At 45.3% G+C, this 25,764-nt stretch overlaps 2 protein-coding genes and 1 non-coding gene across 5 annotated transcripts in view; 2 read left to right on the forward strand and 1 right to left on the reverse strand.

The window, feature by feature from the left end:
• The window catches only part of Limd1 (LIM domain containing 1), a 62,407-nt gene extending 38,710 nt beyond the window's left edge, over positions 1 to 23,697 (forward strand). For all 3 annotated transcript variants that reach the window (XM_076917685.1, XM_034484030.2, XM_076917687.1), the window contains 6 exons: positions 6,402 to 6,469; positions 7,110 to 7,172; positions 12,576 to 12,706; positions 13,173 to 13,224; positions 13,885 to 13,953; positions 14,871 to 23,697. In XM_076917685.1, coding sequence (XP_076773800.1) covers positions 6,402 to 6,469; positions 7,110 to 7,172; positions 12,576 to 12,706; positions 13,173 to 13,224; positions 13,885 to 13,953; positions 14,871 to 15,008 — 521 coding nt within the window. In that variant the 3' untranslated portion in view covers positions 15,009 to 23,697. The remainder of the gene's footprint in view (positions 1 to 6,401; positions 6,470 to 7,109; positions 7,173 to 12,575; positions 12,707 to 13,172; positions 13,225 to 13,884; positions 13,954 to 14,870) is intronic.
• A 741-nt stretch (positions 23,698 to 24,438) lies between these two features.
• Trnar-acg (transfer RNA arginine (anticodon ACG)) lies at positions 24,439 to 24,511 on the reverse strand. The gene has a single exon. It is a non-coding gene; the product is annotated as a tRNA-Arg (tRNA).
• A 274-nt stretch (positions 24,512 to 24,785) lies between these two features.
• The window catches only part of Sacm1l (SAC1 like phosphatidylinositide phosphatase), a 69,118-nt gene continuing 68,139 nt past the window's right edge, over positions 24,786 to 25,764 (forward strand). The window contains exon 1 of the mRNA XM_034484076.2: positions 24,786 to 24,948. Within this exon, the coding sequence (XP_034339967.1) occupies positions 24,917 to 24,948 (32 nt within the window). The 5' untranslated portion in view covers positions 24,786 to 24,916. The remainder of the gene's footprint in view (positions 24,949 to 25,764) is intronic.

Below are 25,764 nucleotides of genomic sequence, written 5' to 3' on the forward strand. Positions count from 1 at the left end.
ACCACGCATGGCAGTAGCTACCTGCTCCTAACCATGTCTCATACTCTGAGAGAATTCTCACAGAACAGAAATGAAGAGATTGTGTATTATGAAGAGACTGTTGACTTTGCCCAAGGAAGACCTGTATTTGATTCTCAACTCTTAATATTTTCAACTTCAGCCTTTTTAAGTTTGACTTCTTTAGTATTTATTTACCTGTCAGCAAAGGAAGACCAGTGAAAATTCAGTAGGTTTAGGCTCAAATGCCTAAAGTGGAAGGTTGCGTTATTGCAAGATTAATGAAAGAATCCATGTTACTTTCTAATTCCTGGTCCAGTTTGGGGCTCTCACTGGGATGGATTGCCTCAGTCTCTCCTATTCTTGCCTGGGTTTAGCACCACCTAGTGGTAGCTCTGTGCTCTAGCCATGAGCATCTATGGTCCTGGATCTCTAGGTGAGTGTTTTTCTAGGTGTGTTTTTCTGGCCCGCTTGGGAGTGACTGAGCCTGAATCAAGCATTCTCTGCCTCCCTGATCTCAAGACTGGCTGCTTGGTGTTTCCTGGCTTGCTCCTTTTGTGCCTCCTTTCTCTAAACAGGTAGCAGTTTTAGCTTGCTTCCAGGTATGAGGTAGAGACAGTCTTGCTCCATCCAAATATGTGGTATTAGAGAATTCTGATTACACTTACCTATGACAGAATGTAACAAAGGACCCGTTGTGTAAAGATTGCTGTAAATAGTGAGAGTTTCATTTGCATTCACTGAGAAGGGAGATTTGTGCTCTATAAAAATTAGGACTGTGGGGTGGCCTAAAGAAACAGCTGGTTATATACCTTCAGAATCAGGTGAAACTGTCCACTTGCTTCTGAATGAGACTAGGATTCCTCATTTATCATGTTTTGATGGGATTTTAGCTCAGCAGTAGAGCACGTGCTTGTTGTGCAAAGCTCTGGGTTCTGTACCATTACTGAGGGAATGCACATTTTTATGGGAAGAAAGGAAACCCCTAAAGTTGAGAGTGTTCTTGAGGTGTGGTTTCATGTTAATGCCAGGAGTAACCAACTCTGGTATTACTGCTCTGTTCAGTGATATTGATAGACACGTACTTTACTTCTGTTCTGTTTTGTGGTAGTGACAGGCACGTGCTCTATTACTGCTCTGTTCAGTGACAGTGAGAGACACGTATTTTATTTCTGCCCCGTTCAGTGACAGTGATAGTCACGTGCTCTATTTCTGCTTCACTCTAGTGAATCATTTCCCCAATCTCAAACCTAGAGTAGGAAGTGACTTTCAGGAGAAATGACTGTTGACTTCCCTAAAAGGCAGCTGATTAGACAGACTCAGCAGTGGACGTGCGCAACAAGGCTGAATATTCTCCCTTAGAATACACAAAGCCCAGGCTAAAAAGGTGTGGGAGAGGTTATGAGCACTCAGTGCTCTTCCTCAGAACCTGCGTTCTGTCTTAGCACGCGGGTTAGGCAGCTCACAAGTGCCTGCACCGTCAGCTGTAGGGGATCTACACATGACATACATGTACACGCATGCAAAATACATTTAAAAATTAAAAACAAATCCTTAAACATTAGAAAGACTATACCAAGGCCTCAGGACATGAAGGGCAATTGGCAGGTGGTATTCTTACTCTGACAAGGTAAAGCAAATAAATTTGAAGGCTATATACAGCTTCTAACCGGAAGTGAGGACTGCAGCTCAAGGTCTTTGTCATAGACCCATTTCCACCCCCCTGAGTCTCTAGAGGGTGTTTAATGTTTAAACTGAGAGTAGAGAAAAAAACAGACATATCCTCTGAGCTCCTCCCTTGCCCTTCCTGTCTGGGCACAAGACTTCTCAGCTCGGGGCTGGCAGCAAGAACAGTTGCCAACTTGTGATTTTAAAGATATTAGTACTTAATATTCAGGCCATCCAAGGCTGCATAGTGAGTGAGTTCAGGACCAACCTGAGCTGTATGTCAAGGTCTGGTTTTAAAAAGGAATCACAGCATTGCCTACTTGTTAAGCATTTGGTGAACTATGGGAAAGAAGAAAAAAGCAAACCTGTCTCCATCTTGCAGGTGCTGTACATGTCCACACATGGGCACCCTCACCAGTGACTGTCTTCTTTACATGGCTGAGACATGTAAATCTTACTCTCTTTTTTTTTTGCATTGTATTACATTCTTTAAAATTAATAACATAGCCTTTTAAAAGTTAAATAAGTATTTTTGTTATACATATTTAAAAAAACAAAAAAAATGTATAAAGTGAAAACTGAAATCCCAAATACTATTTGTCAAGTATATTAGAAGTATATAAAGCGGAAAGCAGCTTTTACCTGTTATATTTCCACCACTGCTGGCCACTGTCCCCTCCCCCATCCCCCACTATGTATCAGTGGGGTGTGTGATACTTACTAAAATGCAACTGTGCCATGAATACACATGTCCAGCTTGCTTTCCTCACTCTCACAGTGTTCTGACTCTCTTTTTATAGCACAAGCATTTTCTGGTTCCATTAGCGCACTATTTATGTGGTATTTTAAAAGGCTACATAACAGCTCTCCTTAGATGTACTCTGTTTTATGTGATCGCTTCTTTGAGTAAATATTTATCGATATTTTAAAAATTCTGTCCCAAAGCCAAGTCAGCCTCATGGAGTAGAGATAAACATCTTTAAAGTTTCCTTTCCAGGAAGAGTTTATGATTTTACACTTAGTCCGAGCTTAGGAAGCTATGCAGTGACAGGGATAGTGAGCGCTTCACAGTCCGGGTGATGTTACAGGGGAAGGGCAGCCATTTGTGTTTGTTTGCATGCCGGGAGATTTAACACTTGCGTAGTAATGGTCTTGTAGGTTTTAGAATAAAGCTATTCTTTCCCTATTACGATTTCTTAAAAAGAATTATTTATTTATTTTATGTAGATGAGTACACTGTAGCCGTCTTCAGACACATAAGAAGAGGGCATCGGATCCCATTACAGATGGTTGTGAGCCACCATGTGGTTGCTGGGAATTGAACTCAGAACTTCTGAGCCATCTCTCCAGCCCTACGATGTTTTTAAAATGTGTATGGGTATTTGGCCAAATGTTTTATGTGAACCACCTTCATTCATGGTGCACACGGAGGTCAGAAGAGGGTGTTAGATCCCCTGAACTAGAGTTACTGCTCACGGTGAGCTGTCATGTGAGTCCTGGGAACAGAACCTAGGGCCTCTATAAGAACATCAAGTTCTCTTAACTGCTGAGTGTAAATAGAATCTCTTATAAGCATCACGTTCAGTAAAAAGACTATGAGCTGAGGCAGGATTAGAAGGTGGAACATCTAGCAGAGAGAGGGGGAGAGAGAGACAGAGACAGAGAGAGAGAGAGAGAGAGAGAGAGAGAGAGAGAGGAGACAGACAGACAGACAGACAGACAGACAGACACAGAGAGAGACACACCGAGAGAGAGGAATTCTGAGAAAGACTTGCATCGAACTCTGAAGAGACAGTCACATAAACGGGAGAAGGGGTAACCAGCCACATGGCACTCAGACTAGAACAAACAGGATAAAGACGTTAGGGACTAGTTGAGGAATAAGCCCTAGCTTTTGACCTAGGCAGTTATTAACAATAATTCAGTCCTTATTTCCGGGAACAAAGTGGCTGGGTGGAAACCCCACATTTACAGCGTGGCCATCTCCCAGCTTCTCTACTCCTAGTAAAGCAAAGCATTGGTCTCCAGTTGGGTTCTTTATAACTTCCTAGGCCAGACTCCTGGCAGCAGAGCTGGTGTCTTTTACAGATGAAGTCCTGTTTCCTGGTGGCACCCTTGCTCCCTCTAGTGCTCTGCCTTCAGCCGCAGCCCCTGGGACCTTTGGTTCCATCTCTAACTGGCTCATCCTCTGGGAAGTCTGAGGATAAATCAGGAAAAGATAGGTGCTCCATAGATGAGACTGAACCAGAACTCAGCGGTCAGTGACTTGATAGAAGGACAAGTGTCAAACCCTGGACATGTTTAGTTAATGATGTGGACAGACCCAGGCTTTTAACTTCGGTTGGTGTATACCATTGAATATCGATCTCGGTTCTTCTTTGGCTTACCAGTTCTTCTATCTCCAGGGCATTGAAGATGCTTCTGTTTCATCTGTAGACCATGCTGTATTTTTGCACATGGATTTTAGTACCTGTGGCTCCTGACAGATGTCTCCTAGGGTGGTTACGTCTTTGGATACTCCTCCAGTGGTCACCTGATTAAGTCAAATTTCTTTTGTTGCTAAGTATGTTAGCCCACACCTTTAATCCCAGCACTCAGGAAACAGGCTGGACAATGTGAGTTGGAGACCAACCTTGTCTACAAACTAAGTTTCAGGCTAGCCAGGGCTACATGGTGTGACCTTGTCTGGAGATTTTATTTTTCCTTCTTTTGTTGTGATTTTGTTTTTTTAAGATTTTGCTGGGTAGCTCAGGCTAAATTTGAACTCCTGATCCTTCTGCCTCTGCCCCCAGTGCTGTTAAATATTTTTAATCCCAATTTGGAGTTTTTAATCTCATCTTTGACCATTTAGTTCCCTGATAAAAGATACACACCCCCTTAATAAACCTTAGTCAGCATGAGAACCAGACAGACATCTATCCTCTGTGCTATTATGTCTATTTTCTGGCCAATAATCCCATTATATAATTTGTCATGTTTTGTCTGGGATGCTCTTAACTCCAATTAGCCAGCCCACATAGCCATTATTTTAAGATTCTTACTCCATGGCATCTCCTCCTTTTCCCCACCTTCTACTCTCCTCCTACCCCAAGCCCAGGAACCCCAAACCACCCCTTCCCCCCTGTACCCCACACCCTTGCCTATCTCTCTATTCACCAATCAGGGATAACTTGGGGAGGGGGCAAGGTTACATAGTATCACTTGGCAACCAGGCCTCAGAGGGCCAGTATTTAGCCTTACAATACAAGAAGAAAACAAAAAACAAAAACAAAACAACAAAACCCCTCAGTCTCCTGAGTGCTGGAATTACGGGTGTGCTTCACCATATCCAACCAGATTTACTACTTTGCCAGTTTATGAGATGAAGATAGGATTTTATTGTGGTTCTAATTTACATCCTTTGGTTACAGGTAGAATTGGTATCTTTTATAGGTAGATATTAGGTTGCTATTAGTAACAAGATTATTGTGAAGATGATGTAACAGGCTTCTGCTGCTTCTGCTTCAAACTCACAAGCCACCTCCTCCTTCCTTGGCCTTTTAAGTGCTGGGATGACAGCCCTGCGCCACCATGCTTTGTGACGTTGGACCCAGGATCTTGACTTCATCCAATGGCAAGAATTCATTAGGCTTTTAAGATTTCCAGGGAACTGTGGGTTGTCCACAGTTAGATACCAGAAGTACATGGAGTCCTCAGCACTGTAGAGCCTCATCTGTATGCCCAGTGGAGATGCATGCTTGAACTTCCGTAAGCATATGTCCTGGCTCTTCACACATTTGTGACAAAAGATGTGGATTGAGGATGTTTTTCTTTTCTCTTTTTTCTTTGTTTTCCTTTCTTTCTCCCTCTCTCTCTCTCTCCCTCCCTCCCTTCGTGTGTGTGTGTGTGTGTGTGTGTGTGTGTTTGAGATAGGGTTTCTCTGGGTACCAGTCCTGGCTCTCCTGGAACTTGCTTTGTATACCAGGCTGACCTCAAACTCACAGAGGTCCACCTGCCCCTGCCTACTGAGTGCTGGGCCTAACCTCAGTCAGGTTCTGCCACACTGAGGATGTTTTTCTAATCAGTGTTTCAGCCTTATAGAATCAGAAGTCTAATCTAAGAGTCCATGCTTTGAAGTCCCATACTCTAGACCACACCATTTGCATCAAGAGAAAATACCGCACATCCTTCCCTCGTGCTTTCTGTAGTTACTATTTTATAGCATTTCGGTAGGTTGTCATGGGTGACAGGGGACTGCTGCCAGTGCCCTGTGCTGGTGTGTGCCTCTTCTAGCCTGTCACCAAGGTTCACAGACATTTTTCTAAGCAGCGAGGAAGTCCTAGAAGGACATGTAGGGTAAGTCTCAAGTTGGCTTCAAGTCTCTCTGTTAAATAGCACCAGCCAGGGGACCTTCTTCCTGGGCTTGGTCTGCTTTTTGCTGAGGGCCACACTGTCCCCAAGTCTGTAGCCTAGGCTGGGGTCTAACCTGTGGTGATCCTCTTGGCGCCTAGGCTGGGGTCTAACCTGTGGTGACCCTCTTGGCTTTGCCTTCAAATGCTAGGATTGCAGTGGCCCAGCACCACACTGTCTAATATCATCCTTTAAGTAAAAAACAAAAACAAAAACAAACAAACAAAAAACTCTTGCTCACAGTTGGAATTTCCTATGTGCAGAGTTAGGGCCTTTTTTTTTTTTTAGCTATCTTATTAAATATTAACCTTTTTCCTTTTTAACCCATCTTCCTGTTTTTACTTCAGGCAGGAAGTTAAGAGGAAAAGCCTTCTATTTTGTCAATGGCAAAGTATTCTGTGAGGAAGACTTTTTGGTGAGTATTATCACACAGACTGTGTGGGGTGAGGGTGGCTTAGGGCAGGAGCCCGAGAGGTCCAGATGGCAGGAGATTGTTTCTCTGTACTCCTGAGATTACTAGCAGCAGGTCATTCCCTCCGCATACATGTCTGAGGAATCTGAGTCCTGAAGCAGAAGACAAGCCACAGGCTCTATTCATGTATACATGAGCCTCTTTCCTAACCGTGTGTGTGTGTGTGTGTACACGTGTGTGCACTGGTGCATGCACATATACACACACACACACACACACACACACACACACACACACACACACACTCTCTTGTTAGAACATGGATTCCAGGCCCCAGTCCTGTCTCCAGCTTACCATATCTGAGGTGGGGCCCAGAATCTTCCTTTTGTCTCAAGTTTCCAAGTGGTTCCAAGGATCTTGTCTTTGGGAATCTTTGAGTCAAGGAATTAACACCTCTCTGTGTCATAGAGTTTAACATGGCGAGAGGCCCAGGTACAGGTAGGTGCTAGGATGGGTGGCCTTGGACTACCCGGTCTCAGCACACAGCTGCACACCCTCAGGGGAACCACAGGCTTCTGAGGAATCCCTCCTTCTCTCTGCTGGTGGGGAGGCGGCTAACTCATCTTTCTTGTCTCCTCAACAGTACTCTGGTTTTCAGCAGTCTGCGGACAGGTGTTTTCTTTGTGGACACCTGATCATGGACATGGTGAGTAAGCGCTGGTGAGGGAGCCCCCTGGAAGGAGGCTAGAAAGACATTAATAATTGAACACAATGCTTTCTTTCTGATTCCGGTCACTGCTGCTTTTATTTAAAGAAGTTCTTGTCTGGTGCAGCCAGTTCCTCTCTAATAGAAGCTGTTGTTGGCTTGGACCAGTGCAATTGTAACCATGCACACTGCTGTGATCCTGCTCACACTGGCCTACTGGCTTCTCTGTAGTCATTAGCTTTCCCAGTGAGGTACTAGAACCAGCCTATTTCTCTAGCAGAAATCTCAACCACCTGGGAATCAGGTACAGTCAGATGAATGTGGTTGTTTTTTTTCTTCCAGCACAAGTCATTCCTAAGAAAGCATCTGGCATTCATACAGACAGGGCCCAGATTTTCATATCCCATAATATGCTTGGTCACTGGTTCTTCTGGGTTGTCCAAGTCTCAAGCTTTGTTTCGTAAGTGAGAATATGTTCCCTGTGGAATCAGGTACTGAGGTCAACAAATTGTTTACCATTGGAGACTGGCCTTTAAGAATTTAAGAGCTAAGCCAAGCAGTGGGGATGTACGCCTTTGATTCTAGCACTCAAGAGGCAGAGGCAGGCAGATCTCTGAGTTCAAGGCCAGCCTGGTCTACTGTGTTGACAGCCATGGCTACACAGAGAAACCCTGTTTTGAAAAGCAAGCAAAGCAAAGCGAAACAAAACAAAACAAAACAAAACAAAAACAACACAAAACAAAAAACAGGAACGTAAGAGTTGGGGGTATAACTGAGTGTCAGAATGCATGCCTAGCACACATGTATCTCTGGGCTCTATCCTAAATACTTTGAGAAGAACAGAAACCACACTGTGCTGTTGATCAGACGCTGGGCCCTTGGCTTGTGTTTTCCTAGAAGCCACTCCCCTGTTAGATGAGTTTTGTTTCAATCACTGTGTTCATCTCCACTTAAAGAACTTCTGAAGGGGCAGGAAAAGTTAATCCCAAGAGGAGGGTTCAGCGGTTCTTGGGCTGGGAGGAAGCACAGTGAGTGTCGCATCGCTTGCAGAGCGTGCCCAAGGCTCTGGGTTCAATCCCAGTGGTAGCAAAAAGAAAACAAAAAGTCCTTAATATGTCAGCCATAGTAAATGGTTAGCTGGAAACATTTGTTCCATTTTGTGTTAATGCAGTGGTTTCATTCTGGAGAAGGGAACTACCAATTATCATCATTTTTATTATTTTCTTTCATCTTTTTGTTAAGAAATAACTCAGGATAAAAGGCACACGTCTTACTGATGAGTCAAGTTTTCCTTGTGCACTTACCCATGTAATCACATCCCAAAGTAAAATGCGAGACATTGCTGAGGCCCAGAAGAAGCTCCTTTACTTTCTCACACCCGAGATCCTTCTCCACAGAGGCCACACAGCTCCTGGCTCCATTGCCACACTGTGTTTGCTGGTTTCAGAACATCACACAAGTGATGTTAGGATTATAGATCCTAGATTCTAAAATATTCCTTTCCTCACATAAAAATAGGAGCTGGGCGGTGGTGGTGCACACCTTTAATACCAGCACTTGGGAGGCAGAAACAGATGAGTCTCTGAATTCAAAGCCAACCTGGTCTACAGGGTGAGTTCTAGGAGAGCCAGAGCTACACAGAGAAACCTGTCACAAGCAGGCAAGTAAGTAAGCAAGCAAGCAAGCAAGCAAGCAAGCAAACAAACAAACCAAAAAACAAAAGAAAGAAAAAGAAGAGAAGAAAAAGCTGTCATGATGAGATTCACACACATTGTTTCCTATATAAGTAACTCCTTTGTTCTTATTTCTAAGTAGATTTCATTATATAGTATTCATTGTATATGAATTTGGGTGTTTGCCATTTTTGAGCTACTTGTGCACAGAGCTTCTGCCATTTCAGAGCTCTCTTGTGCATGTGGTTTTTGTTTTTCCCTTTGTTTTGCTTTCCTTTGAGATGGTCTCATGTCACCCAGGCTGATCTCAAAGTTGCCAAATGGCTTAGATTACCTTATACTTGTGATTTTGCTGCCTCTGCCTCTGAAGGCTAGGACTGCCTTACACTTGTGATTTTCCTGCCTCTGCCTCTGAAGGCTAGGATTGCAGGGTTGCATCACCACGTGGTGCTAGATTGGTTTGTTGGTTTTAATTTTTTGAAACAGGGTCTCACTCTGTAGCCTTGGCTTTGCTATATGAACCAGGATGGTCTCAAACTCATAGAGATCTGCCTGCCTCTGCCTCCTGGGTGCTGGGGTTAAAGGCATGTTCCATCATGCCTGGCCTGGTCTGGGTATTGAACTCTGGGCCTCATGGATGTTAGGCAAGCACTCTACCAGCTGGGCTACATTCTCAGCCCTTATACATGTCTTTGATGAGTGCACTTTCTTCCTGGTTATACACTAGCATTTATGAAGCAGCAGTGAACAGAACTCTCCTTGCTTATGTGGAGTACCTGCTGCCGTCTAGGTCTTGTATACAGAAGAGCTTAGCCCTGGGACAGCTGTGGCCTCATCACCAGCCAAAGCTTCCCTGAGTGTCTTAATTACCCTCCTGTTGTTGTGAACAGACACCATTACTAAGCAAACTTATAGAAGAAACCGTTTACTGAGGCCTTATCATTCCAGAGGGTGAGTTCATGATTATCTTGGCAAGGAACATGGCAGGCAGGCACGGTACTAGAGCAGTAACTAAGAACTTACATCCTTGTCCAAAAGTAGGAGGCAGAGAGAGCTAATTGGGAATGACCTGAGATTTTGAAACCTCAAAGACCACACCTTCTAATCCTTTCAAATAGTTCAACCAACTAGGGCATTCAGATATGAGCCTATGGGCCCACTCTCATTCAGACCACCACACTGAGGAGTGTGTGTGTGTGTGTGTGTGTGTGTGTGTGTGTGTGTGTGTGTGCAGGCAGGCAAGAGCCATACCCCTCTACCTGTGTAAGAGTGACTCCAAGCTTTAAAAGGGAATTCTCATCTGCTGCCAAAAATTTTAATAATATAGAGTCCTTTAAAAAGACATTAAAATTTTTTTTTACTTCTTAAAATAATGTGTGTCTGAAAAGTGGTATGTACATGTGAGCTCAGGTGTCCTTGTGTGTGTCTAGGTGTGTCTCTGTGTTAGTATGTGCACATGAATGTGAGTGCCCATAGAGGCTAGAGGAGGGTATCAGAATCCCTGGAGCTGGAGTTACAGGTAGACCATGAGCCACCTGATGCGGGTGCTGGAAACTGAACTCAGGTCCCCTGTCTTAACTGAGGAGCCATCTCTCTTGTCCCAGAAAGGCTCTAGACACCCACTTAACCATGTAGCAGAGACCCAGCTATCCAACTCTGTATAAACCGTCTGAAAACACCGTGTTGATAAAGGAGTGTATTCTGAAGTAGGTCCTATCCCTCAGTGCCAGCATTTTAGAAGCTAGCCAGGTTGTAGCAAAATGGAATCTTCTTTTCATTTGACTTCAGGCTCAGTGAGGGTTAAGTTAATGTAAGGGTCTCTGTTTGCCTTTGAGAGGAAGTGCATTCCCATTGCCAAGTGGACTTTGGAAGCCTTTCCTCTTCTTTGGCACTTTGCCAAAGGGGTTTTAGAAGCAGTAAAACCCAGTAGGGAATGAGGAAGTCTGAGATCCAAGGTAGGGCAGCAGAGTAGTCCTCCTGTGCTCCCTGGCTGGGATGTGTGGTACCAGTTATTTATTCAGACTTCCAGTGGAAGGACCTGGATTGTAGTGTATCTCTTCCACAGTCTTACAGTGTTCTGCAGAGCTTGCCTCAGTTCCAGGTCCCCTTCCTGAGGCCTGTCTGAAGGCCTTCTACATGGCTCAGTGCCAGCTGTTGATGACCTCTCTGTGTCCCCTGCAGACTGGCATTGGGTGCTCCTCTTCATGGTGATGTCATAGTTCTGTTATTTTTGCTGTTTCATGGCCCAGGTAATTGCAGAGGTAAATCTCCCACTGAATTACCAAATATGCTTTTAGTTACAAATTACAGAAATCTCTGACTCTAATAGCATGCATCAGATCATCTTAAGACACCAATTGCTAGACGTTACGCCCGGTGATTGTGGATGAGGAAGTCTGGGGTGGGGTCTGAGAATGTGCTTTTTTTAACCAAGTTCTCAGGTTTGCTAAGGTTGCAGATTCAGGGATCACACTTTGAGAATAGGACTTTACAGCCATTCCCAGTGAGTTCTGTTACTGACCGACTGACCTCACCAAGGATGTGCTTTCCTTCTTGTTTCTTCTCCTTCTCCCCTTCCTTTCTTCTATTTTTCCTTTCTTTTCTCCTCCTTCCCTTTCCCCCCTCCCCTCTCCCTAAGCTTTCTTCCCCTCTCCTCCCCCTTCTCTCTCTCCTTTCCCCGCCCCTCCCCATGTCCCCTTCCCCTCTCTCCTCCATCTTGTTCCCCTTCCAGATCTTCTTCCTCCTTTTACCTCTTCCTTCTCCTCTCCTCCCCTCTCATACCCCCTTTCATCTCCTCTTCCCTCCCTTTCTCTTTCCTGTCACTGCTCTTCCCTCTCAACACCCCTCTTTCCTTTCCCCTCCCCTCAACACCCTCTCTTTCCTTTCCTCTCCCCTCCTTTTCTCTCCTCTCTTCTCTTTCCCCTCCCCTCTTCTTCCTCCCTCTCCTCCCCTCCCTTCCCCTTTCTACTCACGTCTTTCCTCTCCCCCTCCTTTCCCTCCTCTCATTTCTCTGTTCTCCACTCTTCCGTCTGTGTCTTGGTTGGTTTTGTTTTGGAAGGTCCCTAGTGGTTCAAGTGATCATATCCAAATCAAATGACACCAAGAGTAGGGAGGCCTTTGGGGCTTTCCCTGTGTTGTGTTTTAAAAACAAGGACAACAGCAAAGGGACTTTGTCTATTATACTTGAATTTGATTGATCAGGGCTCCAGCCAGGCCTCTACGTTGTCACACTACAGAATCTAAGCTGCATGGACCAGGCACCAGGAGTCAATGTGAGGAGATTTTATCCAAGGTCTCCTAAATCCATCTGGAATTTTCTTTCATTCTTCTATATACTTGCTGCTTTCCACAGCAGGGGTAGATTCTTCTGTGACAAGCTTTAATTGGTTTATCGCTGTTTCCCAATGTTCTGGTCCCAGGACAGGCCTCGCCCTACCTAGCATTTCCTTTTAGGAAAGAACAAGTTTCCTGCTATGAGAGAGGAATCAGACAGGAGTCTCTTTATTTCCTCCCAATCAGCAACGGAGAGACTGCATAGGTCCCTCTTTGGTCCTCTCCTGTCCCATGTCTGAGCAGAGTAGCCCTCTCTTAACCTTTGTCAGGTGAAGCTCTGGGCTAGGGGGAGTCTGCCATGGTGCAGCTGTACATTAGGCTCTGCAACCTCTGTTCCTCTTTCTCCATGTCTCTTCCTTCCTTTCATCTGTGTGAGTTGTTTCCTTTGTGTCTTCAGATCCTACAGGCCCTAGGGAAGTCCTATCACCCTGGCTGTTTCCGCTGCATCATCTGTAATGAGTGTCTGGATGGGGTTCCTTTCACCGTGGACTCTGAGAACAAGATCTACTGTGTCCGAGATTATCACAAGTAAGGAGAGAGGAAGGGAGGTGATGGTAACCTGTACACAGGCCCCACTGAGCTCAGCAGAAGGAACAGTATGTAGAAACTCTGTTAAGATGTGTTTGTTGGTAAAGCAGAACACAAAATGATAATCAGAGGAATCCAACAAGCCTGTAGCTCCAGCTCTACCTAATTTCACTAGGCACCAAGTCAGGCTGAGCCTACCAGCCTCTACTTGTCAGACCAGCCCAGGTAGCTGTGCACAGAGTGAACAACAAGTTTCGTCTTTATTCCTGAGGGAGCGGGAGCCAGATGTTCCTGTAGCAGCCAGATGTTCCTGTAGCAGCAGGAATAGTGTTCATGTTCCAGAGAGTGAGCCTAGCTCCACATAACCCAGAGTGCTGGCCATGAGGGTCTCCTGGCAGGTCCTGGTTACCATTTATATTCTGGTTACAACACCGTGTGTATCTTGTGCCCTTTGTTTCTCCCACAGGGTGCTGGCCCCCAAGTGTGCAGCCTGTGGCCTTCCTATCCTTCCACCAGAGGTAAGATGCTTTTCTGGTTCTGCTCAGAGGGCTTCAAAACACTGGGCTGTCTCCCTTGTGTCACTCAGAAGATCTGTAACCCGTTCTTATACCTTTTAACATACCCCTCCAATGCCCAACACTGTCCCTTTTTCCTGGGCAGGCTTCCTAACCCCATGTGCTTCTTGGGCCTGTTTGTTCTAGGCCAAACTCTTATAGATGAACAGAGGGACAGAAAACTTGTCTTTTCTTCATCTTTAAAAAAATAAATAACCCTGAAACCCTGCCTCAGTGAATAAAATAGAGACTGAAGGAAGAAGACACCAAACAAACTTCTGGCTTTCACATGCATGTGCATACAAGTGTGTATTTGTGCACCTGCAATCATTCATAAATACTTATGCAAAAAATTAAATTAAATAAGAAATGTCCCATTGGTCTTTTGTTCATTGTTGTCTGACATCCTAGAAGATCACACGGCCCCCACCCACTCTGACATCTACTGAATCTGGTCTTTTTCCTAAGTGTAGATACTTAGGAATTCACTATTGATTTATGCCCCTCCCTCAGAGCCTCCTCCTATTACCCCACAATCTCTTCCCACCCTGTTCCTTCATTGGCATTATTCCATGGACTTATAACTGGCCTCTTTGCATACATGTCTTGCTTTTTTTGTCCTAGGGCTCAGATGAGACCATCAGAGTTGTGTCCATGGACAGAGACTACCATGTAGAGTGCTACCACTGTGAGGTATGTCCCTCCCTGCCCAGCCCTAAAGCCTACCTTACAGAGGCCGCCTGGGTCATGGGACTGAAGTGGTCATCAAGTTCTCTCTGAGGTCTGTCCTCAAGAGCTGATTATATGGGGGTGATAACAGATACTTGGTGTGAAGGTCTATGCCATTTTTTTTAAAATTCAAAATGAGAAAGTTCTGAAGCTTGCAATTGCTACCCTGCAGTTACAGAGCTCAGAGGACTGTGTAGTGTGGGGTTCAGGGTTACACTGTCATTTACATATATAATAAGGGTAGGGGGAAGAAGTGTTTTTCCCTCCTGGGTGCAGAATGTTCTGTCAGAAACATCTGTCTGAACTGAGTCCTGAAAATCATGAAGAACCCCCTTTTGGAAATAGGTACATCATTTGGTGGGTATTTGGGGGGGGGGGGCTTCTCTGACCTGTGGAATAGCCTACATTGAAAACAAAACAACAACAACAAACATTCTGTGGTTGACTGTCAGAAAAGCCAGAGGTCACGTTGCACCAATCTTCAAAAGTTCAAGGTCATCGTTGACTACAGAGCATATCTAGCCTGGGCTACGTGAGACACTATCTCAAAAGAGTGGATATGTGTAGGATTAACTAACCAACCAACCCAAAAGATGCATAGTATTTCAACTTGTAGTCCATAAAAACCACTCATGAGATAGTTCTCTATCTTCTCTGGGTCTTCTGTCTTGGAAGCCTGGTGTGTATTTGATCTGAAGCTATGTCTCAGTTCCAAGCAATGGAATTTGAAGAGTTCCATGGTGGCAGGTAGCCACTGGCTTCTTCACAGGACAGGAGCTGCCTGCCACCAGGAAGTACCCTGTGGTGATTGGGTGGATTGTGGTTTCATGTTACTCTTGCAGTCTGCTTTCTTTTTCTGGAACATTCTTGCCTCCTTGCAGGACTGTGGTCTGGAGCTCAATGATGAGGATGGTCACCGCTGCTATCCGCTGGAGGACCACCTGTTCTGTCACTCCTGCCATGTCAAGAGACTGGAGAAAGGACCCTCACCTGCACCCCTCCACCAGCACCACTTCTAGCAAAGAGACACAGTGGGGATGTGGGCCAGCCTGCCTGGGGAGGTGTCTGTGTAGCACTTCTGAGCTCCCCCACAGCTGGGGGAAGGAAGAGGAGGGACAGGAGGTAGAGTTCCCGTGTGTGTGTGTGTGTGTGTGTGTGTGTGTGTGTGTGTGTGTGTGTCTGTGTAGGGTATCTTTCTTTACCGTAGCAGTGTGCACTCCTCCTCCAGTCCATGTGTTTTCCAAGTGCTTTTCCCTATTGCCACACACTCGCCAAATCACTCAGGAAGATGCTCCAGCTTGCACATGGCGCCTGACACAAGCTGGGGCCTGTGTAACTGGACACATGCTACTCCTTGGAAAGCAGGTTTTCAGATCGTGTTGAGCACATTCCACAGTGTCCCTAAAGAGCAACAGTGATGGAGGTGAGCAGCACTTCCGTCTAGGAGAATGCCTGCACCCAGGTGACCCTCACACAGCCTATGGCATGAGTTAACAGTTCGGTCCACTTTAGAGCTTCTGAGAGTGCTTTGAACATTTGACTGCATTACAGCAAGAAAGAGGCACTGCATATGCTCTGTGCCTTGGCGTCTGCTTGGTAAGTGAGAGCCAAGCTTAGACATCTGGGAGGCTGGGTCTCCCTGTTGTGCCTCTGTCTTTCCTCCTGCACCTAAGGCAGTGGAGCTGGGGCCGAGGCCTGCCCTGTCCTATACAGCCAGCTCAGAGAGAACTGGTGCAGGCACCAGGCTTCTTGTTCACACTTGGTGCTGCGTTTTCATGGCTTCCTCAAGGTGAGTCTGAGGATCTCATGCCTTCAGATCCCTGTCAACGTTTTCAACTTATTTGAGCATGACCGTTGGGAATTCCATCCAGTCCATATCCTGGGAGAAAGCTCCTTCTAAAAGGAAAGTTTTGTGTGTGAGATCTCAAAGCTAGCACCAGAGGGAGTGCCCGAGCTTGTTTCAAAGGTATCTCTCTTGTGCACTTCTCAGCACAGACATTCATTTGGTTTGAGGAAACCAATATAAGGTACACTGCTTTAGTCTGTTTTTAAAAACTTTGTTATTTTTCTCTACCTTTTTCCACACACAAAACATACCTCACAGATAGTTTTCACCAAACGCTGATCAAACAGGAATTCATCGTATCGGGAGACTGTTGGTGTATCAGCAGTGGCCATTTCCAGCTTCACTACAGCGAAGTAGTGTAGTCGAAACACAAGGTCTTCTGAAGATGCAGATGAAGTCAGGCCTCATGTGCCTCTGCATTGCTGGCTCCCAGGGTAGTCAGGCTAAGAGGGAGACCAGGTGCTGGCAACATTAGGACCACTTCTGAGGTGGATATGTGGACATACCTGTCCTCCCAACATTTGAGAGGCTGAAGTTTGTGAAGTAGTTTTAAGTCTGTCCTCAACTACATGAGGCCATGACCTCACTCAAAAAAGAAAAAAACCTTAAAGAGAGAAAGGAAAAAAGCAACAAAAAACCCACCCAGCACTGAAGAATATAATTAACTTTGTCTATCACTTCCTGAGGCCAGAGGTCAGTGTCTCCTTGGAAGTTCAAATGGGTAAAACTGGAAAAACAAAAATGAAATGGGTTTCTATCTGCTGTCTCATCTTCAGGGAGTGCCCCATGACTTGTGGCAAGAAGGCTGGAGTATCTCACTTCAGCTGTCAGGCTGGGTACCCGGCAACTGGCTTAGGGGGTGAGCCATGGTCCAGCCTCTGACACATGTGAATGTGGGCTCCTGACTAGGCCTCAGCTACACCTGTAGGCTATTGCAATCCTGCTGGCCTTCATTGCCTATCAGAAGCTCAGAACTAGGACTGTGGACCAGGACCATGTTTTTCATTTTTATAAGGTTCCTTCTGTTGGGATCCTTTGGCCAGATGTTACTTGTTTCCTGTTCTAGACAGAACTCCTTAAGAAATAAAGCTATGACTATATGGGGCAACAGAGATAGACCCTGAGACTAGCCATGTTTTTTCTCTTCTAGTTACCTAGGTTGGCTTTGGCAAGGCTGGCAGGGAAAGGAAACGAGACAATATTGAGGCTCTGGTGTATTCTAATTTTGAGTCAAGATGATTGATGAAAATTGCATTGGAATTAGTGCCAGAAGTAGATGGGATTTGTTTGCAAATTGAATAATTTAAAACGCTGTGATTAATTTTTAAATGAAATTCCTGATTGAGGCGATTCAGATCTGTTTGCAAATTTTATATTATCAAAAAAGCAATAAAGGAATTTGCAGACTTCCCAAAACCCCCAAGACTGTCTTCTTTGACTGTTTGCTGGAGAAGGCACCATTAGGGGTCTCATATTCTTTGTTTCTTCTATCTCAGGCCTGTGAACTAAAACATGAAGATATATTCGCTTATCTGGGATTATAAATGTTCTATAAATTTTGGCAGATAGAGCTGTAAGGAGATTATACTTATAGGTATGTAGGAAGAGAACACAGGGAGTTGGTAGGGAGACTATGCTTTGAAAGTTAGAGCAAATAGCTTTTTCAAGATTCCTGTACAACTCTTGTACCTTGGATAAAACCAAGGATATGGGCTGATCTCAGTTCTAGGGCTAGCCTCTGCCATCACCCTCCTCATTCTGACACATAGGTTTCAGAAAAGCCTTTAGCCTTAACAGAGTTATTAGCTACATGTTAACTATTACAGGACCTTCCATTCTCCTTCATAGTGCCTAAGTGAACCCCTTTCAGCTGAGTCCTGTGAGGGTTCAGTGTTGAGTCCCAAGTGGCAGGCAGAAGAACTAAAATGGTTTGAATCCTTTCAGTACTGCCGTGGCTCTGTATGGCCTTCAATCACACAAAATAAAAACTGGATTGTTGAGATTCAGAGTCTACAGTCCTTTGCAGGCATTAAGTACTGTTCTGAGTGCCCTTTTCTCACTCAGGGAAAGTGCTGTCTACCAGTTAGATCCCTTGCAAAGAATAGTGTGAGACTTGACTCCAGACTCTGGTTGCAGAATACACTTGTAAGAACTCTCAGGCAGAGAGAGAATTCCGACAGTAATGTGCTTGCATGAGGACTTGAGCTCAGTTCTCAGAATCCATGTAAGGATGCCAGATGCAGTGGTGTGGGAAAGTGCGGGGCCAGTGATGAACTGGTAGGCTAGCTTTCAGAGGAGAAAAAAAGTTCTGATATGAAGTTGTCTTAGTTAGGGTTTTACTGCTGTGAATATATACCATGACCGAGGCAACTCTTATAAGGACAACATTTAATTGGGGTTGGCTTACAGGTTCAGAGGTTCATCCATTATCATCAAGGCAGGAAGCATGGCAGCATCCAGGCTGGCATGGTGCAGGAGGAGCTGAGAGTTCTACATCTTCATCTGAAGGCTGCTAGCAGAATCCTGGCTTCTAGGCAGCTAGGATGAGGGTCTTAAAGCCCTCACCCATGGTGATGCACCTATTCCAACAAGGCCACACCTCCTAACAGTGCCACTCCCTGGGCCAAGCATATAGAAACTGTCACAGAAGTATATGCTGGTTTCCATCTCATAAATGCTTCTGCCACGGTCAGCATCACTCTACCATCATGACACCCTAGAACTTGGAGTGGTGATAACTATCATTATCATCATCATCATCGTCACCATCATCATCAAATACCAACTGCCCTCAGGCATTTGAACACCTTGGAGCCAAGATAGTGAAAGACACCTGTTCAGCCCCATGATTGAAACAGTAGCGACAGTAACTGTGTATCTCCACCGGGCATTATTCTACACACCCTGTGTTCTTTATCATTCCTCTTCTTGTAGACAACTAAGACATGAAATAGGAAGTAACCCTCCAAATGAACGGCCAGTAAACAGTAGGACCAAGACCACGCCCATTCCAGACAGCCATCCAGAGATACGTCTTGACCCCTCTGGCTGCCGGAGCATGAGTCATTTTTTATGGTATTTGAAAGCCTGTCCATAAAACCTCCTCATGAGGCTTCGAGGAGGACCTAGCCGTCGCTCTCTTGGGGTTTGTACTGGTTCCTATTATATTCTGATAAAACACTTTGGAACACAAATGTGTTATAGTTCTGGAGAAACAGCTCCTCCGGGTTACCCACAGATCCTTTCAGAGCTGCTGGGGGAGTTCTGCCTCCAGTATTCCTTCTCTCAGCGCTGTGACAGAATGCTTGGCAGAAGGAACTTAAGGGAGGAGAGGTTTACTTGGGTTCATGGTTTCAAGGGACACAGAGAAGGCACGATGACTGGTGACTCGGTAGCACTGGAGGCATGAGACAGAAGTGCTTGCCATCCTGACAGTTGCAGTGTTCAGGAAGAACCAGAATTGGATTACCTTCAAGGCCTGCCCCCAAGGGCCCACTTCCGTTAGCTAGACCACAGTCCTACTGGGTCCACAACTTTACCAAACAGCGCCACCTACTGGGAACCAAGTGCTCAAACAAGTTTTCCAGCTCCAGGACTTTCATATTTGTGGCTGGGGCTGTACCAGTCTGAGCCTCCTTGTAACAAATGACTTTGGGGATTATATTGGGTGTATCCAGGTAATCTAGGATAATCTCCGTATCTCAGGATCCCTGATCTGAAATCCCCTTTTGCTTTGCACAATAATATAATCATAGATCCTGGGTATTAGGACATAAACATTTTGGAAGGGACTGTTCTTCAGCCTACTTTGGATTAAAACAAGTTTCTTTGGGGTGGGGTGGAGCTGGGGTGGAACTGAAGCAATATCCATGGGATAGATGATGACTTTTCTTCAGGCAGTGCTAAAAGCGAGTTTCCTGAAGTTGAAAAAGGTCAGGGGTCATAAACTGTTGGAAGGTCTCATTCAGAAGGTATGTGGTACTTCCTAGAGAAGTCCAGGTAATGTGGTTTCCCTCAAGTGTGCCAGATAGTCTAAGGCTCTGTTACTGCTAAGTTACATACATGTATCACCCATTGAGAAAGTTTCCAAGACAAATGGCTAGGGCATAGCATGTGATAGAGACGGGAAGGTCCACAGTCTGGAGACTCGATAGGCAGATACTGCAGTGAAGAATCGGTGCCAGTGATGCTAGCCATCTGTAAAATAGACGGTCTACCTGGGAATGCGAATTTTCTAGAAAGCTATATGCACATAAGATACACGGAAGGACTACAAGGAAATTTGGCTAAAGAGGCAAATTTGTATTTACTCACCTTTAAGGATTTCTTATTCTGAACATGCTTGTTTGAGGACCTGATTTTGGTCTTTAAAAATCTCAGAAGAGGGCTGGAGAGATGGCTGAGCTGGTAAGTGCTTTGATACAAGATGAAGACACGAGTCTGATTCCCAGAATTCATATAAAGAATGCTAGGCGTGATGGTGCGCATGTGTGATAAGCATAGTCCAGGAAAAATGGGAACTGAGAAAAGTCACCTGATCTTTGACCTACAAATGTACACATGTGCACGTGCACACACACACACACACACACACACGGATGCTTAATTCTGTCTGAATTACTCTCCATCTATCAGTCTCTTTGCGTGTTCACAAAAGCCTTAGTTAACCGATGAAGAAAGGCCGAACGTTTGAGTTTTTACCTGTTTAGAGAGCCTGAGCAGGAGCCCTCTGCAGGCCAGTGGCTAATCGACTGCAAGTATTCTTTTACTAAAGCCTTAAGCAGGCTACAAATTAAATACCATTTCATTAAGAGATGGGGTTGGAAAGATGCCACAGCAGTAAACATGGCTCACAACCATCTATAAGGGAGCTGATGCCCTCTTCTGGTCTGAGGATGTATATGCAGCAGAGCACGCAGACATCAAATTTAAAACAAAAAACAGCAACAAAAAACCCCCCAATGAACTATCCAGTGAACTAAGAGCTGGTGAGTTGAAGGATAGCCAGGGATAGAAATGAAGTGACGTACTGAAAAACATGTGCCCACCTTCCTGCCCACTGTGAGGGTCCTTTGGGAGTTTACTCAGCCTCTATTCGGCTTGCTTGAGAATCAAGAGCGCATGACCTTTTAATTTCCTTTTCTGGAAAAATGGGATGTAGTACGAATTTTGTAATTTTGTTTTGTTTTTTTAAAAAAACACAAATATTATGGGAATATTTTCATTTTAATCCCAGACGTGGGGATATAGGGTTGCTTCATATCAGGTGATTATGTGCCTTGTACTCTAGCAGAGGCATAATTTTGCCAGTAGCAGATAGTTTCTCCAGTTGTGTGATGTTTGAAATTCTAGGACTTTTCAGAGGGCATATAAATGCTAGGGCCCCAAGAGGTGATGTAGGTTGCTGTTTGGGGGTTGGATGCTGTTGGTTGCGGCAATTTGTGGTTTGTTAAGTAGTCATGTGAAAGAAGAAACAACAACAAGCAAAAATATAACTTTGTTTTTTAATCTTATTTTTAATGATGGTTTTTAAACATTTTAATGTCCCTTATAGTCCACCACCCACCAGAGATAGTAGGGGAAAAAAGATATTAAAAAAGTGGACCTATTTAGAAAAGTTCTTTTGAACAACTCCCATCTGTGTTGTCTGAAAATCGACAGTTCAGTTCAAAGATTTACAGAAAATGACAGCTTGATCCACTCACAAACACTTCATAGATACAACAATAGTCTAGTTCAATAGAGTCGAGTTAACAATGGTAATACAACCTAACAGAGGCATTCGGGTCTCAGCCTTGACTTGAGTCAACAGGAGAGAAAACAAAACCATCAAGACAAGTTCTCAGCTGTGCCTCTCTCTGAGAAGCAAAGATCAGCAAAGACACGAGACCCACAGCGTTGCCCAGTGAGCTGTACCAGCAAGGCAAGCTGTTTCCGCCACTCTGTCAAGTCCCATTTATACCCTCCAGACATCATGTGCCCTCCACGTGCCTTCCCTTAGCAAGGGTCTTCCCTCAGCATGTGCATCCAATCAGCTCCAGTCCATGGAGTCTCAACAAATGCAGCTCAACTACACAATCTAAGACGGACCAATACATGCGTGTTGTTAGCAAAGAATCTTTCATTACGTGTCCTTTCACATGTTTGCTTTAACAGAACATCCTCTCTCTTGTGTCTGCTTTAGTGAAATGTTCCTTCACGGGTCTGCCTTAGTCTTTCACTTGTGTCCATTTCAGAAAAACACTTTTTTACGTGTTTGCCCCAACAAAACACCATCTAACACAACCGGCTCTCCAAAGAATTCTTAAGTTTCCACTTCAAAGACATTAGCTATCCTGATGGCAAAGATCAAACTTGCCCCAAGGGGCTTGACACCACTAATCAGCAGGAAGTAGTCTACTGATGGTGTGGCCTGTTTCCCGTTTATCCTTTTTCTCTCCTATCTAGTGTTAGGGGTTGAAAGGGTGGAGAAGGGTGGGAGGAAGAAGATCCAACAAAGTAGTCGATGTGGGCTACAATGTAGTCGATGTGGGCTACAATGGAATAATACCTGAATTTACCTTAGCAAGTTGCATGGGTTGATTAAAGCTGTCTAAATAAAATGCTTAGAGAAGCATGAAGTTATTGATTAGTTTGATAAGTTTTAAGAATTCATAATTACATTAGGATGATCAACAAGATAAAATATAAGCAGATTACGGTTAAAAATTCAAGCACAAATCTTAAAAAGCACCTATAGACTAATAGTCAATGGGAATATATAAGAGTGAAAACTAAACTATTATAAGGAAAGGGTAAAGAATAAACTGTCAGAAAGACTAACGTGTAACAACCTAAGAGCTACTATGCTCTTGCAGAAGACCTGAGTTCTGTTACAAGCACCTGCCTTGGGTGGCTGTACCCAGCTCCAAGGGGCTCTCATACTTCTAGCCTTGTAGAGCATCTGCACACACACACATGCAGACCCACAATGAAAAATCTTTTTAAAGGTCAAGTTTGTGAGAAAAAAGAGTGAATACACAAACAGGAAATAATAGGTCAAGAAATAAAAAGTAAAAGTTGTGTTTTTCACTTATGAAAACTGCAAAGAAACTACAATTTATATTTGTACGTGGATGCCTTATTTATTTATTTTATTTATAGATGCGGTCCCCAAATCAATGCCTCTCTGTCTCTAATTCTAGAATTTTAGGTATATGCCAGCACATCAGACTTGGATATCTAGTGTATATGTATACATAAATGTCTAATGTTGATTAGCATGTGTGAAAACATTCTGATGACAGAGGGTATATTGTTTTGATTTTTCCACAGAGCAATTAGAAAATATGTACCAAAAATCTAAATGCCTATGAGATGGCCCTTTTAAATGTTCACTTATCCGCCCAAATAGAACATCTTAAAGCAGGAACTCGTAAACCAGGTGTGGTTGGTGGTGCTTGCTTATAGTCTCAACACTTTGGAAGCTTGAATCAGAGTTCCAAGTCCATTTTCCAGAGCCAAGTAAAGGCCCACTGTCTTATGTAAGTAAGCCTTAGTCAGTCTCCCCACCCCCACCCCGTCACACACACACACACCACACACACCCTTCAAAACAAAACAAACAAACAAACAAAAACCCTCATTTTTTAAGCATTAAAACTGGCAACAACTCATATTAATGACCTTAAGTCTCAGAACCTTTAACCCAGTATTCAGGAGGCAGAGGCAGGGTTCTCTGAGTTGGAGGCCAGCCTGGCCACAGAGAGAATTCCAGTTCAGTCAAAGCTACACAGGGAAACCAGGTCTCGAAAAACAACCCACCATAACTTCATTTAAAGCAAACTAAAACCTCAGAAGTGTAGAAGCCTGGTATGGTGTTTTGTACCAAAGGCAGCAAGAGTAAGCCACACCCCTTGGCCCCTGGTCTAATTCTGCCCCCAATAATTTCCTGTATTTGATACAGTTTTAATAAACTCTTGGGGAGTGGGGTATGTTATCTAGGACAATTTAATCATCGAGTGCCTGGTTAATAAATAGGCTGAGCCCCGCTCCCCCCCCCCCACCTTTGTCATATCTGTTTCTGGCTATCTCAGGTCTTACATAAAATAAATGCTCACTCATGCACTCGTTTTTCTGGCCCTCTTACTACGAAATCCCCGAATTTTTAAGGTTTCCTCGTGCATTGGAGGCTTTGCATGAAGGCCGCTGGTAGCGGTCCCGGGCCCGCAGCCCGGGCCCTGTCTTGCAGAGCAGAAGCTACGCCCTTCTCTTGTCAGTGCCTCCCGTGTTCTACTAGGAACTTTCGGTCAGATTTTTCCGTCATCGCGTGGCAAGACATTGGCCACGCGTGTCCCTGATTGCAAACCTCCACTCTCAAGAGTGTTTCCCTAAGTGTACCGGTTTACAGACTCCTGCGCAATTTTAAGAACAGGGGAGCTAGAAAATTTGCACACCGTTTTAGATAACTCCGAGTTTCAAATACAGCTAAGAAGGTATCATTTTGCTCAAAGCAACATTAAAATGTAAGATATTTGACCTTAGACATTCTAGCTATCTATGATCCTTTTCAAGCAGGCCTTGTAACACTCAACTCAAGGAAAGAAAAAGATATCCGCACATATCGAGCCAGCCAGGAGTCGAACCTAGAATCTTCTGATCCGTAGTCAGACGCGTTATCCATTGCGCCACTGGCCCCGTGCTGAAGAGGCTTCTTCCACGACGAGTGATCTCCAATTACACAGCTTCAACATGCTTCCTGCTTCTAACTCTTCAGTCTGGTCGGTTTGTTGAATGTCGCAACTCAGCGCAACGTTCCCGGGACTCCGCCTTTCTCCGCAACGCGTTCCACCAATCCGCAGAGGCGACGTCACGGCGTTCTTTGGTCTGCTCCAATCCGCGCATCGGAGGCGTGCCTCGCAGGTCCCGGCTGGCTCACTGGTTTGTCCGCCGCCGGCTTCCGTGCTCGCCCGAGAGGCGGACCCGGGAGGGGGTGGGACCAGGCCGAGGCTCCTTGGCCGCCGCACCTGGGGAGCGGTCTCACCGGAGCCGAGGTGGCATCGGGGTACACTGCGGGTGGAGCGAAGAGGAGGAAGGTGCACGATGGCGGCCTCAGCCTACGAGCATCTGAAGCTGTGAGTCCCGCGGGCTGCGGCCGCTGACAGGAAGGGCTGAAGGGGCGAGCGGGCGCCGAGGCCCGGGCGTCTGAGGCCCGCACTGGCCAAGCTCGCGGGCTGGGCTTTCTCCGTCCAGCCTGGCTGCAGCGTAGGCCGGTGTCCCGCAGCCTCGCCCGCCGCTGGGCCTGGCGCGGTGAGCAGAGCTGGAGCCCGCGGCACCGGGGGCGGCTGCAGCCAACTTTCCCCGATGGCCTCCGGGAGAGGCCTTTTTGACTGGACCTCCGGGAGCGCTCGGGCGCCCGCCGGCAGAGCAAACCTCTCTCTTGGTTTCTGGCTTTCTGGGCCTGGGAGTCGCAATGACGGGTCCTTCTTAGGGCACAGCAGTAATTCAGTCAGATGGCCGAGAGGCCGGGGAATTTACTGTGCTTATTTCAACAGACTGCGTTGACAGCTACAGGCTCGCCCCTAGTTTTGGCGCAGCAGTGTTGACTTTGAGCAAAGCCAGGTACTTGAGGTTTTGAGACCCAGCCTCTGGTTGTTGAGAGGTGCAGAAAATAGACATTTATTAGCTCTTTGGCTCATCCTGGGTTAAAGGGGGCGGGGGATAGTTTCTCTTGCTGTTACCCTCAGCACCTGCACTCGTTCTTGTTTGTGAATAACTTCGCCCTTAGCCCCTTTAATAATTTACCACGGACCATAGTCTGGGGATGCCTTTAGTAGCAGAAGCAAATATAACTTTTGAAAAACCAAGTTTAAAAAACCCTGTTAATTAGACATAGATATCTCAGTTCGTTTGCAGGGCAACAAATGTACTTTGGGTGCTCCCTATGAATA

The sequence above is a fragment of the Arvicanthis niloticus genome, chromosome 21, assembly GCF_011762505.2.
Source record: "Arvicanthis niloticus isolate mArvNil1 chromosome 21, mArvNil1.pat.X, whole genome shotgun sequence".
Lineage (NCBI taxonomy): Eukaryota > Metazoa > Chordata > Mammalia > Rodentia > Muridae > Arvicanthis > Arvicanthis niloticus.